General features: G+C 37.1%; 1 protein-coding gene across 3 annotated transcripts; it reads left to right on the top strand.

Annotated features, from left to right (window-relative positions):
• The first annotated feature begins 539 nt into the window (after window positions 1-539).
• Window positions 540-16188, top strand: LOC128018734 (cryptochrome-1). Of its 3 annotated transcripts, none has more exons than XM_052604460.1 (15): window positions 540-715; window positions 2656-2828; window positions 6758-6866; window positions 7050-7192; window positions 7490-7674; window positions 9084-9172; window positions 9381-9521; window positions 9713-10024; window positions 10490-10641; window positions 12579-12781; window positions 12929-13015; window positions 13553-13663; window positions 13771-13858; window positions 13998-14148; window positions 14235-16188. In XM_052604460.1, the coding sequence occupies exons 2-15, from the start codon at window positions 2671-2673 to the stop codon at window positions 14241-14243; spliced, it is 1938 nt and encodes a 645-aa protein (XP_052460420.1). In that variant the 5' UTR covers window positions 540-715; window positions 2656-2670; the 3' UTR covers window positions 14244-16188. The 3 variants fall into 3 exon arrangements, with proteins under 3 accessions (XP_052460420.1, XP_052460419.1, XP_052460421.1); XM_052604459.1 differs by having other exon boundaries at window positions 541-715; window positions 13771-13857; window positions 13994-14148; XM_052604461.1 differs by having other exon boundaries at window positions 542-715; window positions 13559-13663; window positions 13771-13857; window positions 13994-14148.
• Window positions 16189-17590: the final 1402 nt, after the last annotated feature.

Below are 17590 nucleotides of genomic sequence, written 5' to 3'. Positions count from 1 at the left end.
TATATATATATATATATATATATATATATATATATATATATATATATATCAAAAAGTAGTCTGATTATATATATATATATATATATTATAACCTGTTTCATTATATATTTGTAGAAATGTAGCCTATATTAAAAGGCAACACTTGTGACAATCATTTGTATAATGATGATTTGTTCTCGTGGTTCTCATACTATTAAATGATTAAAGCCAACCAATATAACATAACGGTCAATTAAAGATGGTAATTTGTGAAACAAACAAAAGTGTCAATGGAAAAACATGACATTAATAGAAATCAGCAAGCAGTCTGTAGTATCTAAACTTTATCTTTTGTCACACAAAGTCTTATTTGCGATGTTTCAAACTGCGTATCTGTTGAATAAACGCAGTTCAATGAATCCTCCTCACCATCTGCTCAACCACGTCTCTCTTATCCATGCTTTCCAAACGTGAGCGTCCGCGTACCAGGTGACCTCGTCTCGTCCAATCAGAAGCGCCATTGCTCTTACTAGGAAATCCACATTAAGAGAGTTGAGCTGAACACAGAGCAGAGAGCCAAACTGAGCAGGCGCGGCGCACGAGCGTCTCAAGAAGTCATCTTGACCGTCTGTGCGCCAGACCGAATTGGGGAACAGGACAGATTCTCAGCTCTGAGAATCCCGCTTTACCGTGGGAAGAGATGACCCTGTCTTCGGAACTGACATAACGGTTAAAGGTAATGCGTTACAACTGTGTATTTTGCTCCTGTAGGCTTTATTATTGCCTTGTAAAAAACGCGTTACATAACGCGCGCCGGTGACCCAATTTCCCACGTTTGTTTTGCTGTTGAAATTTCTTCAAGTGTTTTCCTTACATTTGTCTCAATGTTGCTATTTTGAAAATCTCATTTTAGTTTTAGGAACGTAGCGGGTAAGCCAAAATGTATACATTGACTCTTAACTACAATGTCTCGCCAGTTTCACCTACTCGGAATTGACCTAATTTCTGCTCCAGGATGCTTAGTGTGTCTGTGGAGCAGCATAGCGCGCCCCTGTAAGGTGTTTTAATGCAAAACAAAACTATGTATGCCCTGTTTTTTTGTCTATACCGTTTACTGCTTTGTTTACTAATGCTATATGTACCAGTCTTTGTGGTCTCTTTGTCATGAATGGTAATTTGAGATGAGTACAATCATAAACATCTGACCTACCATTCCTACACACAGCATGTTTTTTGAAGTTTGTTTGTGGGTGCAATTGGTACAAAATCAATATTTTTTTTCTTCCTTTTTTCCCTGAGATGTCCTACCTCATGTTATTGAAGCAAAACTTTCCCAAAATTTCGAAATAGACCAATATGTGAAAAAACTATTATTTTGCATGTAGTTTCACAAAGCCTGCTGTGACAGTGTAATAGTGCTGGTGTATAAAATGCACTTTTTAGGTAATGTGTGTTAAACTGAGATTGCATGGAAATTAACACATTGTGGTGATATTACAGTAGTCCTGTATTATTTAAATGAGAACCATGTACTCTATAAATAACTTTTATTTTACACATTTGCTTTTTACATTAGTGCTCTGTATGTCAGTATGCATAAGTTTGAGTGTTTGTCCTCTTAGTACTCCCATATATTACTAAAGTGGGTTTGTTGGCTAAAATTATTTTTTGGGGAAAAAAATGTGACGAGTACCTTTTTACAATTTTATGCACATGCAGGACAGTTGTAGCAGATGTTACATGTTGCTGGATCAATAGAGGTGGCCTACTGTAATTCCCAGAGCACAGACAACCAATAGGTTGCCTCAGAGACAGAGGCTTATCCGTGCATAGATTAATCAAGATAAATCCTCTGCCTCCTTGAGACTTTCTTTGCATGTGTGTATGATGGTTGTTTTTTGAGCAGGGTCTGAAGACATGTTCTTGATTGACAGGTAGACTTCAATGAATGTCACATCGCTCATGAGAGAGAGAGACAGTATGGCATTGCCATATATGACAAGAATATATATATAGTAATTCAGAACAGTGCAGACGTCACACATCCTGAGTCAGTCCGAGGAAAAGCCAAGAATTGAATGCCACATGAATGACTCGTCAGATTGACAGGTTTTAAGTCCAGATTTGAAGGATTCTCTGTCATGAAGGGGAAATGGGAAGAAAAAAAAATGAAATCTTAACCAATTGGTCTCTGAGGAACAGTTAAAAATAACAACCCACTTTCTGCCTCAATTTAGGATATTATGATGCTAATGTCTGTAAAATTAGAATGGAAAAGTCTCACAGACAATTCATATAATATGTAACTTAATTTTATTTCTGTTATATTACTATTGATGTTCTAGATATGGTCCCCAATATGTTTTAGTTATGATGGCAACAGTAACATGCTCAGAATAAGATGCTGAAAAAGTGTGCAATTTTTATCTTAGGGTCCTTTTCTTGGAGTAATTGTATTTTTTAATCTATTTTATTTTTCAGTTTAAATGGCTGTTTAAAAAAATTCTCAAAAAAGTGGTATATGTTTTTATGTGTTTTAAGGCTTTTCTTTTCTTTCTTTATTTTGCTCTTTGAGAGCATATGAAAACTGCTGCCAATGACATTGTCTCCAATTAATCAGCAGCCTCTAGAATGGATGTATTTGTCCTGAATTTATTTATTCATTTATTTTTGAAGGGTGACTCAGTGAACATGGCCCCAAATTCCATCCACTGGTTCCGGAAGGGCCTCCGTCTCCATGACAACCCTGCACTTCAGGAGGCAGTACGTGGGGCAGACACTGTTCGATGTGTCTACTTCCTGGATCCCTGGTTCGCTGGGTCGTCCAACCTTGGGGTCAACAGGTGGAGGTTAGTGCAGTTCTTTTAGAAATATAAGAAACCATAATTTCATCCCATGTTTCATTAAGCAAGTCTCTGTCAATTATGAGTATCCCAAAATAATAAGATAAAGTGTAATCTTTGAAGTGCCTGATAGAAACAAAATATGCTATTGATCCATCATATGCAGTGCCTTGGCTTTATGCACATTTTTTTAATTCATAAATGTTTTTGATTAGGACCACTATTTAACACACACTCCAATGTGGTTGCAGCTAAAAACAAAAACTATCCCTATCTAGGTTTTATTGTGTGATATGTTATAAAACATGAAAATGCTGAGTAGCCTTGACATATATAACAACTGCAAGGAAACTTGCTGAAGTGAAAGGCTTTTCCTGTTCACACATTACTATTACATGCTTGTCATTTAGCTGGTACTTTTTAAAATCACAATCCATAACTAATCTCCCATCTTATGTCACTTTATGTTGTGTGCATTTGAATGAATGTTAAAATTTAAGGTTGTACCATAAACAATTCTAGTATTATGTTGGGTGACCATATTATGCCCATGTAAACTTGGGATCCTGAAGCAAAACCAGTTGAGAACCACTGATTTACACAATGGTTAAATTTGAGTTTCACTAAAAGTATCTCGATTTTGTCTTCGCATATATCAGTCAGATATGTCTTTGTGTTTCTATTTTAAACCAATGAATACCCACACATGAAGTAATCTGACCACGTGGCCATGTATGCAGGTTGATCCAGTGCCATAACAGTCAGTTAAGGGGAAAGTAGGCCAAGTCGCCGATCAGCAGATGGTTTGCTCTCAGAAGACAAGCAGACAGTCTGCTCACAGAGCTTGTCATTCAGCTCTCCTCACCTACTGGATACGTTCTGATCTGATTCACTGAATGTTAAAGAGAGCTAACTCACCAGATTAAAAGATGAAGCAACTGTGACTGGATTTGTCATTGTCGGCTTCAGTGTTCAGGTGGCCTCTGCAGTTTTATTTAAAACACCTGTTGTGCACCAAGTTTAGGTACTTTAATGCAGGGAGATTGCAGGTCACATTGTGTTCTCTGCTCTAAGTCGCCTTTAAAAAGAGTGGTGTAAATGAGTAAGCTGCTGTTAGGATTCTTTGTCTTCACTGCTGTAATACACGCTACACTGCATCATTACATCTTCAAGAGAGACGTGCTACTTTGTCAGTGCATCATGTCAAAAATAGGCTTCATGTCATGCAGTTGATTTTGACCGGTCACTCGACAACGATAGAACTGATTTAACTGATTGATTTAATAACTAGTGATTCATGTTATTATGCTTTGGGATGGTAATGACATTCACATAACACTGATATAATTATTTTTTACTTAAGATGCGAAACTGGAATGGCCAGGTTATGCATCTTGTGTCTGCAGCATGTATTGTAAGTGGCAGACAAAATTAAACATTTTTGCACCCATTATAATTTTTATGTTGCACTTGCAGCAGAAGCATTACTGAAGCAGCATTCTCTATTTTTGCCATTCAAGCAAATGTACATTACCCCTCCCTATATAAAACAAAATTGTAGTAGTTCTAGAAGTTATTCAATATCAGTGTTTATAGGACATATACAGTATTACAAAGTAATACTTAGTAAATGCTGTTCATTAGATCGTTCAATTCAATAAATAATCCTGAAAAAAGTTATGGTTTCCACAAAAATATTCAGCAGCACAATTTTTCTTAATTGATAATAAGGAATATTACTTGAGCACCAAGTGAACATATTAGGATGATTTCTTAAGGATCATGTGACCCCTAAACTGGAGTAATTCAGCTGGAATTAATTTTAGCTTTACCATCACAGGAAACACATTTTAAATTGTACTTCTATTTCACAATATTACTGTTTTTACTGTATTTTTGATCAGAAAATTCCAGACTGGATTTATTGGTTTACATTTACATCATTTAAGACATTTACATTTAATCAGTTCATGTAGTAATTTATTTAGTATTTTTAACCCATGACCATGGAACAGGAATGTTATTTTATTGTGCACACTCTGCAGAATGTGTGAAACAGACCTGATTTGTTTGCTTTTGCTGAACTTCAGCACACTACATGTATATACCTTAAGGGATGAGGCACGTGTACCTAGTTAGTTACCCATCTTGTTTAGCAACTGATAATATTGAACTGTAGCCCAGAATCTTGGATTCCTAGAAGCTGAACGGATCGTTTTTCACTAGTTGTCATGGCCAGTAATTCTAGACTTTATTTTAAAAGACTGAACCTTATTGTCTCATGTCTGTTTTCACGTGTTCTGGGGGAAAGGGAATACAAGTGTGCTCTTTTCTAAGACTAGGTGCTAAGAGTGTTGTTATGGTTGAAAAGAGGTCACTGGGCTAATTTTATGCCTTCCAGTGGTGAAAACCATGCATGCTGCAAATCCAGGCCAGGCCAGTTACGTAAGGTATAATGGATGAAAGGCCAGAGTTAGAAAAATTAGGTTTGAGTTTTCCATTCTTGTGCTCCCAGTAGCTATTAGTTTTTGTGTTCTTTTGGATTTCACGAATGTAGGTGTTAATGTGTCCCTTTATATGTGTGTGTTGTTGGTGCAGTTGCGTGTGTTAGTGTGTTGACCGGTCAGCCAGTATCTGGAGCGTAGGGAGCTTTGTCACTGTCTGTTCTCTAATCAGGGCTTTGGTTGCATACAGTCTGACTCAGTGGACTCTGTCAGGACTCTGGGACCTAATAACAAACACAGGTAGAAGTTTGGACGGGCCTTTCAGATAAATACTATAACCTCATTAATGAAAGAAGAAAGTGCTCTGTAGAGGAAGACTACTGTGACAGTGGGTCTTTTGGATACTTCTGTCCTGTCTGCTCTTTACTCCTATTTTAAACACAAACGTGTCTACTGTATTTTGGTTAACATGATTGCAGCCTCATAGTTACTGGTCTGGAGCAAAGGGTTCTGCTTTTACAGAGAAAGTCTCTCAAGGGGGGAAAATAAAAGTACTCTGAAAGGACTTTGAGCAGTTTAAATTAAAACATCACTTTTGTTTGTTGCAACAAGAAACAGTCACAGTACTAAAATGTGTTCCTTTATGTTAAAAAGAAAAATATTGATCTTTGTTAAATATGGAAGAATACAAAAAATATATATTTATATGAAAAAAGATAATAACATTTTCTTATGTTATTTCATTTTAACTAAATATCGTACTAGTGCTTTTACATTTATAATAATTTATTTATTTTTAAGTGAAATCCAAAATAATCTAACCTCTTGATTCAAGTACACCAAATGTTGATTTATTGACAGAGCAGTGTTTTTCAGTAAAGGCTGTAGTACTTAATGTCCCTTCAGCTTGTAAGGCAGATGTGTAGAGAGGAAATAGCAGTTAAGCTCCTAATGTTTTAAACGGGTTGTGAATGAACAGATTTGTGAATGGAAACTCAGAGCATCTGTTGGTTTAAGGGACAGCTTGCTGATCAGGTAAAGCCTCAGGGCTTTGCTTTAGATCAGTAGTTCCCAAACATTTCAGGGCAAGGAACTGGTAAAGTCTAATCAGGACATCTCAGTACAACCAAGTCTCTACACTGTACACCTTATTTTGGAATTTGAGCCATTGTAGACAATCATAAAATGTAAAATAAAATACTTTATAAACACATGTGCATATTGGTGTTTTTGACTCTTATTAGACTCAGTCCATGGAATGTGGATCTGATGCCTTACCTATACAGGACTTTGTAGATGGAAATGGTAGATGGCAATAGTTTCTATGTCAGGATTGGTCAGTAGTGCTTTTTAGGTGAAACTCAGATTGAGAAACCTCATCTGCTCAATTTTATTAATTTTTAAATGTTCTAGACTTTACCTTACTTTTTCTTAACTATAAGTTTTTTAAAATATAATTCTAATGTTAAATTTTAAATTCTTTCCTGACAGATTTCTCCTGCAGTGCCTGGATGATCTTGATTCCAATCTAAGAAAACTCAATTCCCGCCTTTTTGTCATCCGAGGTCAACCAGCCAATGTTTTTCCACGCCTTTTCAAGGTAAAATACTTTCGTTTAAAATACCGCTATCAATCTAAATATGGCATCACAAAATAACTTACAAGTATTTCTTTCATTTGTCTGATTTCATGAGCGTTTCTGAAAGACAAATTCCAGTTTAGTTTAATCCACTGCATTAACTTTTTCTGAGTAACTATCTAGTGTTTGTGATCTTTCCTAAAGGAATGGAAAATATCCAGGTTGACTTTCGAGTATGATTCAGAACCGTTTGGAAAGGAGAGGGATGCAGCTATTAAAAAGCTTGCGATGGAGGCTGGGGTTGAAGTCATTGTCAAGATTTCACACACCCTTTACAACCTTGATAAGTAAGCTTGATAAGCTTATTTCCTTATATCCAACATGTAGATTTTTTTTATGTTTCCTATGCCTGCCTAATGTGCAACTATAAAAAAATCAATTTTTAGGTTGATTTCTGCCTGTTTAATATCTAATGTCAGCTGCACCATTAATTTTGATATTTATTTGCTATGAAATTCTTGAAAGAACATAGAGAAATTGCTGTCTCCTTACGATCTTAAAAAGTTTTAATACTTGTGAATTGTACTTGTGGGAAGGATGGTGGCAAACAGGACACTGACACTTTACCCTCAACATCATTTCAGGATCATTGAACTAAATGGTGGTCAGCCTCCCCTCACTTACAAACGTTTCCAGACACTGATCAGCCGAATGGACCCGCCAGAGATGCCAGTGGAAAACCTCTCCAGCAGTATTATGGGCTCCTGTGTCACACCTGTCTCTGAAGACCATGGGGACAAATATGGTGTGCCATCGCTGGAAGAACTAGGTGAGCTAAATGAGATTAAGAGCCTTAGTTAATAGGTCACCCAAAATTAATTTGGTTTAATCATTCACTCAAACTCAAGTTGTTCCCAATCGGTATAGATTTCGTTCTTTTGTTGAACACAAAATATATTTTGAACAATGTTTGTAATTAATCAGTTGCTGGTAGCTATTAGCCCCGTTTACACCTAGTATTAAGATTTGGTTGATCGGATCACAAGTACATGGGAGACACATTCCTGTTCACACCTGCATTTTAATCCATTTCTTCTGTTCACTTTCGACCACTCATATCCTGTTTTCTTTTGAGGGGATACACATACACATTTCTAGTGTATGTGTGCTTTTTCTGATCTTTCTGTCTAATGTTGTGAAATAAGCTTGCGCAATGTACATATGAGCTGAACACTTTGTATTTTTTGTTTTTTGTTCCCACGGCTATTTTTAAAATGTTTACTGTATTGATAAAAATTCTGCTACACATAAGCAGTCAAAATTACACTGAGAGATTTAGGATTTAAGAAACAAACTTTATTTAACAAAACAAAATCGCTGAATTATATGTACTAACAGCTTCAAAGTAATAACATGTCAAATGATTTCTTCAATTACAGTACAGATGATATTATTCTAATCTTGTGCTAGAGTCCGCAGCTATGCTGATATTGAGAACATCTAAGAGATTTTCACCCAACACCTCCCAAAAGGCTTTATAAAACTCAACTATAAGCCCATTAATGCCAGGAGCTTTTCCGTTCTCCATGTTCTGCAGCTCTTGCTCACACATAGGCCTCTCCAGCACTGCCTTTGACTTTTCTTGTAACTTTGGTGAACCATTTCCTTATCTTTCTTCATTATAGAACCTTACATCCTGCTGTCTTATTTCAGACGCTGCTCTCAGCTCTTGCTCATTTTCTTAGCGTAATGAGTGATTGTATCGATTCCTCTTCAAATTAAAAAAGAACTTTGATGGGGCATCCATTTGCATGAGATCTTGACTAAAGCTCCCTATCGCCTGCATACATAGCAGGTCCACAAGAATAACTTTTTAGACTTCAGTACCATTCTGCCCTCCAGCAACTTCTATTAATGTTTTAGCTCTACAAGTTTTAATGTTTTGTGAGGTGTTTTTAGAGACTACATTTTTTTTTCTGTATTTTGGAAGTCAATGGCTACCAGCAGCTATTTGGTTATCAACATTCTTTAAAATATTTTATTTTGTGTTTAAAAGAAGAGGTTGAATAAATGTCACCGTTAAAATGAACTAGTAGACCTAAATGATAACATCACTGTATCCATTTCCTGTGGCCTAACACAAATGCAAGAGTTTCATAAACTGCAATACAAGAACCCACCAAGTTATGCAAGATTAGTATTGTTTTTTTTTTTTTAACCTACATAATCTTGACTCAGGATTTGACATTGAGGGACTATCATCTGCTGTCTGGCCAGGAGGTGAAACAGAGGCATTAACAAGGATTGAAAGGCATCTGGAGCGAAAGGTGATCATATATAGATGTACATCAGTGGTCTCAAACTCCGATTACCTGTGGCCATATGCCTGGTGGTGTTTAACAACTAAAACAAATACAACAGAAAGTGTTGTTAGGACAGACTTAAATTGAAAATGAATAGCAAACAATTACTAGTCCAAAGTGGACTCATTAATAGAATATACTTTACCTTTTCCCTTCCTAAATGTTTTTGCAGGCTTGGGTTGCAAATTTTGAAAGACCCAGAATGAATGCCAATTCTTTGCTAGCCAGTCCGACTGGCCTGAGTCCCTACCTCCGTTTTGGCTGCCTCTCCTGCCGTCTCTTCTATTTCAAACTCACAGACCTCTACAGGAAGGTAAAGACATGACTCTACACTATCCATCTGTGTAAAACTAGTATAAATACTGTACTTTAAAATGGTATATATTGTAGATTATGATAAGATGTAGATAAGATTATTTGTAAATTAATCATGTGGTAGTATCCTGTTTTTTAATAAGTAAAAATGAACATAATATCTAGATTTGTGCGAAATTCTCCTTGCAGGTAAAGAAAACCAGCACTCCTCCACTCTCCCTCTATGGTCAGCTGCTGTGGAGGGAATTTTTCTACACTGCTGCCACCAACAACCCACGATTTGATAAGATGGAAGGCAACCCGATCTGTGTGCGCATCCCCTGGGACAAGAACCCAGAGGCTTTAGCCAAATGGGCTGAAGCTAAGACAGGTTTTCCATGGATTGATGCCATTATGACCCAGCTGAGGCAGGAGGGCTGGATCCACCACCTGGCCCGTCATGCTGTCGCCTGTTTTCTCACTCGTGGAGACCTGTGGATCAGTTGGGAAGAGGGCATGAAGGTGCAGATCTTACACATGGGAGATAAAATGTTATTTTTTTTATTTCATATAGCAGAGATTTTAAAACTGTGGTTAAGGGAGCCCCAGAAGGATGTGTAAGAAGTATTGTATATTAATTTTTGAAGGGAGACTTAAAAAATGGCACTTCAAGTCAGAAAGGTTGCCAGCCCATGTTATGGAGTAATATAAAATATGCCGAATGGATACATTTGAGTTTAAATACCTTGAGTGTTTAAGTCACACTAATAATGATAATAGAGTGACCTATATATAATCAGCCTTGGTTGGGGAGGTATTTTTTGCCATGTAAAAAAAAACAAGGAATAAAGAGTTCAGTATAAAAAATTACGGACTGACCCCAAAGTTTCGAACTGTAGTGTAAAAGTATTTTCAATAGGCCTAATTGACTTCTTAATAACCACCATCTCTGATTGGCTGGAGAATAATGGTAGTTATGATTGACAGGTGTTCGAGGAGCTCCTGTTGGATGCTGACTGGAGTGTAAATGCAGGCAGCTGGATGTGGCTCTCCTGTAGCTCTTTCTTTCAACAGTTCTTTCATTGCTACTGTCCAGTGGGTTTCGGCAGGCGCACCGACCCTAACGGCGATTTCATTAGGTTGGTAACGTTCCTAAAAATACACACTCATTCCAGGCTGAATGTCTTGCATTCACTTAAAGGCCCTTGTTTAAATGCTAGAATGCATTAAAGATTAGCCACACAGAAGGGCAATTTAACAGAATGAGGAAACATTTTTTTTTTTTAAAGTAGCTCCATCAGAGGAATGTAAAGAATTTCTGGGTTATTTGGAAGGGTAATTCATACATTCATGAGAATTGTATACAGTTTGGGGTCATATATATAACATTTGTTTTTGTATATATGACTGAGATGTAGAATAGTATCAGTTGAGGTTTAGAGATGAATTATAACATAAGTCAAGAAAGTAAACCTGTCCCATGTAGTATTTTTGTGTTCTAACTTTTCCAGCTAAGGCCTTCCAGTTACAGAATTTGGTGTTCCAGGATTGTTATTTTCCCAACACATTGTCCTTATTATTGGGCCATTCAAGGAGCAGCTGTCTGCTTGTAAACATTGCCGTCATTGAATTTACCATAGCTCATATGCATGTTAGGCCAAACCTTGTATGTTTCTGTGTTTTTGACTGTGTGGTCGTCTCACGGATTGGGTGAAAAGTTCAGCTTTCCCTTTCCTCTTTGTGAATTGTGGTTGATTGCTTTTAAGACGAAAGCCATTCTTAGCCAATGCATTTGGAAACCTGTTAGCTGTGAATGTGGTTGAAGCTTGATGCTTTATCAGTGGGAAATGCAGTAGCCTGTTCTTTAGCTCGGTTGCATCTCGTTTCATCAAAAGGGATTTTATCTGCTTGGTAGGGAAATATATATGAAGCCTGGCTTGTTTTCAATGCATAGAGAGCCACATTGCATTTCCCAGAGAGCATGACTGGAGGTGGGGCCCAAAGCCAGTGCCAATGACTTCAGTCTAGCTTTGGACAACTCCTCCTTATCAGACTCTTTTTAAAATGTTTAGCGGTCCTCTAGGCATTGAATGCAGCACTGCCTATGCAAGAGAACGAGAGTCCTGGCATTGAGAGAGTCATACCTTTGTTCCAATGAAGTCACTCACGGTCTGTAGGTCATCCAGCAGTTTTTAAAATCTGCTCCTGTACATGTAATGAGTTTCTGGCTGTTTGCTTGTTCAGGCAGGATGTAACTGTTCCTGGCAAAAGGGTTCTGGTCTCTTTTGGCAAAATGAGCGGGCCACCCAGCAGCAGAGGACAGTATACTGCGTTTCTCCTTTGGCGGCTAGCAGGTTTCTCTGCCTTGGCTTGGGATCACTGTCGTCTCAAAAGCGATCAGTGGCAGTGCGAGGGGCTGGGAGCGAACCTGAACCTCTCACTCAGCCCTGAGTTTCGATTTGTTGAAGCGGGTGGGGATGGGGTTGTGGGAGGGTGCTCAGTCATTGGATCTGGAGGGATTGGGAGGGCCTGGTCACTGCCTCTGCTTTCTATTACGTGTTGTAGTAGGAATCTCCGTAGTGTCTCAGCAAAGGCGGGACGTGTTGCCCAGTTTAAAGTGCCTCCACCTGTTTGCAAGCCGTGCCTCCTGCAGCCCTCAGTCCCTACGCTCTGGTAAGGTGGAGCACCTTAGGTAGGTGGCCTTTTCTGTCCCTGGGACCTGGAGGAGAGATGCAAGTCCTGATTTCAGTACAGCCTGATTTTTATCTTTATTTTTATTTTTTTCTCTTCCTTTTTTTGTTGTTTTGGTGTTGTGCTGACAGTTTTATTTGTAGTATGACATGGCACATATCTATACATTCACGTTTATGATCTTACACAGTTAAATGTGTAAGAAAATACCATATTGAGATCCTTGTAAATTAATCATTAACTCAAACTGCAGTCTGACGCTTTTTGTAATCCGAGAAACTGTCCTGTACTTTTTGTACCTACTTGTACAAAACCAAATAACCATCTCGCGTAACCTTCCTCGTGTTTATGATGAGACTGGTTTAATCTCTCTTTGTTCTTTCAGACGATATTTACCTATTCTCCGAGGTTTCCCTGCCAAATATATCTACGACCCATGGAACGCCCCAGACTCTGTGCAGGCTGCTGCCAAGTGCATCATCGGCGTCCACTACCCCAAACCCATGGTGAACCACGCTGAAGCGAGCCGCCTTAACATCGAGAGGATGAAGCAGATCTACCAACAACTTTCACGCTACAGAGGACTCGGCAAGTCTTCTATGAGCAAGCAACTGTCTAGCTTGCATGCAATCACATTTATCAGTGAAAAGAAGAGTATAATTGTCTGAAGTTCTAGCAAATTCTTAAATTGTGCATTATAGCAGTAAAAGATAATCCTACATTCTATTTTACCAGGACTTCTGGCCTCTGTACCATCCACACATAACGGGAATGGGATGGCGTACTCGCCAGGGGAACAGCAGTCAGGGACCAAAACACCAGGTGAATTACATTTTTCCCCACTTTATTTGAAATTACAGACAAATAAAGCCTATCAGCCTTTTTTTTTTTTTTTTAAGAAAGGTTAATAAATAACAACTTTTTGGCTCATTTAAAAGCAATTATTTTTTAACCAAGGAATTTATCTCTAATATATTTGATAATTGAAGAAAAAGTGAAGAATGTAATATATTATATAATATACAAATAAATGTGTGTTAAAAAATAAATAAATACTGATTTACAGATGCCCACACATGACATGGGGAAATAAAAATAGATATCACGGCCACAAATTATGAATTTGTTCATACTAATTTGTGGCAATGTTCTATTTGTTCCCTTGTTTTAGTTAAATCATGTCCACATTGTGGTAATTCCTTCACTCGTTATAATTTAGCTAAATTCGTAGTCACGATGTACAGTAACTAAAACAGGGAATGATTTATAATTTACAACAGACTTGAGTTATGGGAACAAATTTTTAATTTATGGCTAAAAATTATTTTTTTTGTTGCTGACTTTTTGACATCCTGAAAGCAACAGCTGTATCAGGTGGTTCCAGTGGAAAAAGGAGTGGAAGTATTCTGCTGAAATTTGACAGTGAAGAGCAGCAGGGACCAAGTGGAATTCAGCAGCAACAGCAATCAGGTGTCACCTTTCACACTAATTTAATACGCTTACAGATTTACAGGTGTGAATCGTTTTTTTTAGCAAATAAGATCTCACACAGTTCTTTTCTCTTGCTTGTTTTCCAGGATACCATCACATGACCGACAACGGGCACAGTAGTCGAATTTACAAATGTAATGTCACACACGACATGAAAGGCCCACAGCATTCAGGTAACGGACAATGTGTACTGTGTGTTACATGAATATCATAGTTAAACACAACATATCCAAAGTTTAAAAAGTTGCTTTATTAAGTAAGTGTGCTAATATATTCCTGTTTGTTTACAATATTCTGTGTGGTGTTCAGCAAGACATCTGCTGCACTCAGGAGGAAGTGTGACCAGTAAGAGGGAGCGAGAGTCGGAACGAGATCTTGACGGTGAAGATGACACCCTCCCCACCTCTCACAAGTTACAGCGGCAAATTGTCACTTCGGTTCACAGCGGGAAGCAGTCAAGTATGGTAAATATAACATAAATCCTTGATGTATAAATGTTAAGAAATCATACATTGTAATTAAGATAAATATTTTTCTGTTCTTTTTCCAGAAGAGTTAGATGGACATATCATCGTACCGAGCAGAACCGATTCAAAACAAGGCACAGTCTGAAATGGAGTGACTTGAAATCTGGTTTTCTTTAAACAACTCATGTTTTGGGATTTTTTTTCTTTTTTCCCTTCTTTTCTTCATACCTTTTTCCATTTTCTTATTTTCAATTGATATTGATATTTTGATCATTTAATGAAATTCAGTTGCTTTAAAAATAAGTCACTGATTTTACATCTATTGACAGACAAAACAAGCATAAGAAGATTTTTCCTTGTTTCCTTGGCAAACCCCTTTCTCTTTTGCCCATCTTTGCACAGGTTAGGGTTTTATTTACTGTCGAGTGAACCATACTGTACCAAGGTGGATATGTTTATCAGCTTTTAACAAGCATGATAAAGCTGAGCTTCATTGAACTCTCATTGCAGCTAGGATTTTGAGTATTTTTACAGTTTGGTTGGCACCAGTACCAGCCGATTTCAATTTCACTTATTATCAGTAGAGTGGTGTACGTGCGATTTTTTTGTAAACAGAAAAGTTTCTACAGGTATATTTTATATATTGGTGTTTCTTTCTTTGCCAGTTCAATGTATTAGTGTTTACTCAGAAATTCCATATATAAATAAATATTAAATACCAGCAGAGCTGACATTTTAAAATAGGGTTTAAAGATTTCTAGATTTTAAATTCATTTACATAAAATGATATTGCTTAACTGGTTTTAAATTCATGTTTTTAACCTTGAACCCATCTGTAAATTTTATCAGGGACAGAGCTGCGTTGGAATGCAGTTCTTGAATGTTTTTAAATGGTCTACAATGGCCCATTAAATGCACCTGTAGATTAGCGACAGTATCTTCTTCTTTGTCATGCTTGGCCGATACACACAGACAGCTGATCTTCATGGTCAGGCCTTAAACACTGATACAAAACGCCAGCCTAAACTCTGCCAAAGCCAGGAAATGACACTGGAAAAGAACATTTTCCTAGCTCAACATTGATCACTACAGTACATTTTTGAAAAAAAAAAGCTTTACGGATCTTTAGGAAAGAAATGTATGGAAAATTAAGACACCCTGTTGTATCTCTGACTCTTAAAACCTCTTAGCAGATTATACATGTAATTTTTTTGTTTGTTTGGTTGTTCTATTGTTCTTAATTTCTGTTTACCATGTATGTGTGTGCACTACTGTGTGTGCAACTGGATGGGTTAACCAATAATTAGGATTCTTCTATTTAAATATAGGGGATATTTAACCTCTGTATTTGGCCACAAATGCTTTATACCAAATGCCCCCACAGACCAAACATAATTTAATTTAGCTGTTGGTTTTCTACCATATTGCCAAGCAAAGTACAAATGTAGGCCTAATTAAATTAAATTATCAATTTGGGAATATATATGCTATCTGTAAGCTCATTCTTGAATTTTTTTTTACATTTTTTTTTTTTTTATTCAACAACAACTGAGACTTCTAAATCCAAAACAACGTTTACAGTGTCACTAACACAGATTCTCAATGACAACTGTATACTATTGTGAATATACTATTGTATATAAATAAATGGGTCCCTGAGCTCATGTACGGTTGATTATCATGGTGATCTGGCAACCTATGTCTGAACTGGACTGTAGCTATTCGGTCTTAATTTGTTTGTATAGCTGGATCTGCTTTGAAACGGTGACATCTGTATTTTTTCCCGACCAGAAATTTTCAGTTCTAATGTGAATGTTTTGATACCACAATTGTAGAAACCTCAGTGCTTTTTGACTGTAATATACAGTATCTGTGCTATAATAGTTTGTCACAGCAGAAGTGAACATATCTGTTTTCTCCCCATTGAAGTTTTTTTTTTTTTTTTTATGTCCTTTGTGAAGTAAATTTGATGTCAAGTCTAAATATTGTCCTTGAATTCTATAAACAGTTGTAAAAGTAAATCTGATTGAAACTGGATTTATTTTTCTGAGTCTTTTTTTGTGTCTGACCAGATTATAATTATGGAGGACAAAGCTTACAACAATTAAATAAAAAAAATCAATAAATATAAAAAATAAGTGGAAAATGAAAAAGAAAGTTACAAATAAAGAAAGCATGTAATAAAGGGAAACTAATACAAAAAATAATGACTACATTTAACTGGAAATTATTTTCTCATTTGTTCCTTATAAAAAAAAAAATGTATTTTCTATTGTTGCATTATTTATTTATTTGTAGTTTATGAAGATCTTGTGGGAATATGAGTATCTACGACCACTGGAGGGCGTCATGGATGCTTATAATTTCCGCTTTTAGGCATTGTGCGTGCTTGTCCCGTGCATCGCTTTGTTTATTTGTTAAACTTCCACGTAGTTTTTGAGATTTGTTAAGTTTTTCTAATAACAACAAAAGTGATGAAAATCAAATTTGTTTTTCTCACGCAGCTGTCGCTGTTCTGTGAATGTAATGCAGTTTGCAAAGATTTAGTAGGTCATTTGACCAATAAGAGAAACTGATAAAATTAAATAAAACTGAGCAATGAAATTTTTAATGATTTTAAATTCAGTATTGTTTCTGTTTTGTGTTCTGTTCTCAGAAAGGTAACTGTCAGAAACTGTCGGGACTATTCACATTCACACAGCCCAATTTTGTTCTCCATCAGAGGCTTGGCACACAACATGAAGGGGAAAAAAAGAAAAAGATGTCCTAGGCCTTCGAGAAGCAGGGAAATTTGGCCTCTCCAGGAGCCACTGCAACATCTACTCTTGTTTTTAGATTGCCATGTGCTTTGAATACACAAGTACAACAAATAATACAATGGGAAAACTTTTATTTTCCATCCTGAAACTGGCATCGTGATTTAGTGAATCAGAATAAAACTCACTAGCGTTTCCTGCATTCTATTCTTAGTGGTCCATAGCTCCGGTTGTTTTTTTGTTTTGTTTTTTGTTTTTTTTTTGTGTGCCCAGGACCTCAGTCCAGACCCTGATTTGTATGTTAGTGTATTCAAGGGGCCAAAACTAGTTGCCACAGCAACTGTGTTGAATCTCTCACGGACCCCCGTCCCCTTCCACCCTCTCTCAGCCTCTCCTCTCAGAACTCATTGAAACAAAACAAACATTGTCCCTTAACAAGGCGCAGAGAGACCGTGTTCTGTTCAGAAGTGCAGGACATTCAGGTCATATTAGTCCTTCCTCACTGAGTTTAGTCTGAGAATAAGAGAGTCCCCCCACAGGACACACATCACTTTCTCACGTCTGCTGAGGGTGACTTGAAACGGGAAGCCCTGGATTCACCTCACCAGACTGACATCTTGCCCATGCCAAGATAGCTCTTAAAGGTGTACACAAATATTTGTTGAGTACATCCTTCAGAATGG

This window comes from Carassius gibelio, chromosome A8, assembly GCF_023724105.1.
Source record: "Carassius gibelio isolate Cgi1373 ecotype wild population from Czech Republic chromosome A8, carGib1.2-hapl.c, whole genome shotgun sequence".
In the NCBI taxonomy this organism is placed as follows: domain Eukaryota; kingdom Metazoa; phylum Chordata; class Actinopteri; order Cypriniformes; family Cyprinidae; genus Carassius; species Carassius gibelio.
This window is presented reverse-complemented; position numbering and strand designations above follow the sequence as displayed.

Bases quoted from the DNA above. Each gene is read 5' to 3' on its own strand.
- LOC128018734 (XM_052604459.1), top strand. From the start codon at position 2,671: ATGGCCCCAAATTCCATCCACTGGTTCCGGAAGGGCCTCCGTCTCCAT. The intron at 9,173-9,380 runs GTGATCATATAT...ATGTTTTTGCAG, and splicing joins AAAGGCATCTGGAGCGAAAG to GCTTGGGTTGCAAATTTTGA. The intron at 13,858-13,993 runs GTAACGGACAAT...TGTGGTGTTCAG, and splicing joins GAAAGGCCCACAGCATTCAG to CAAGACATCTGCTGCACTCA.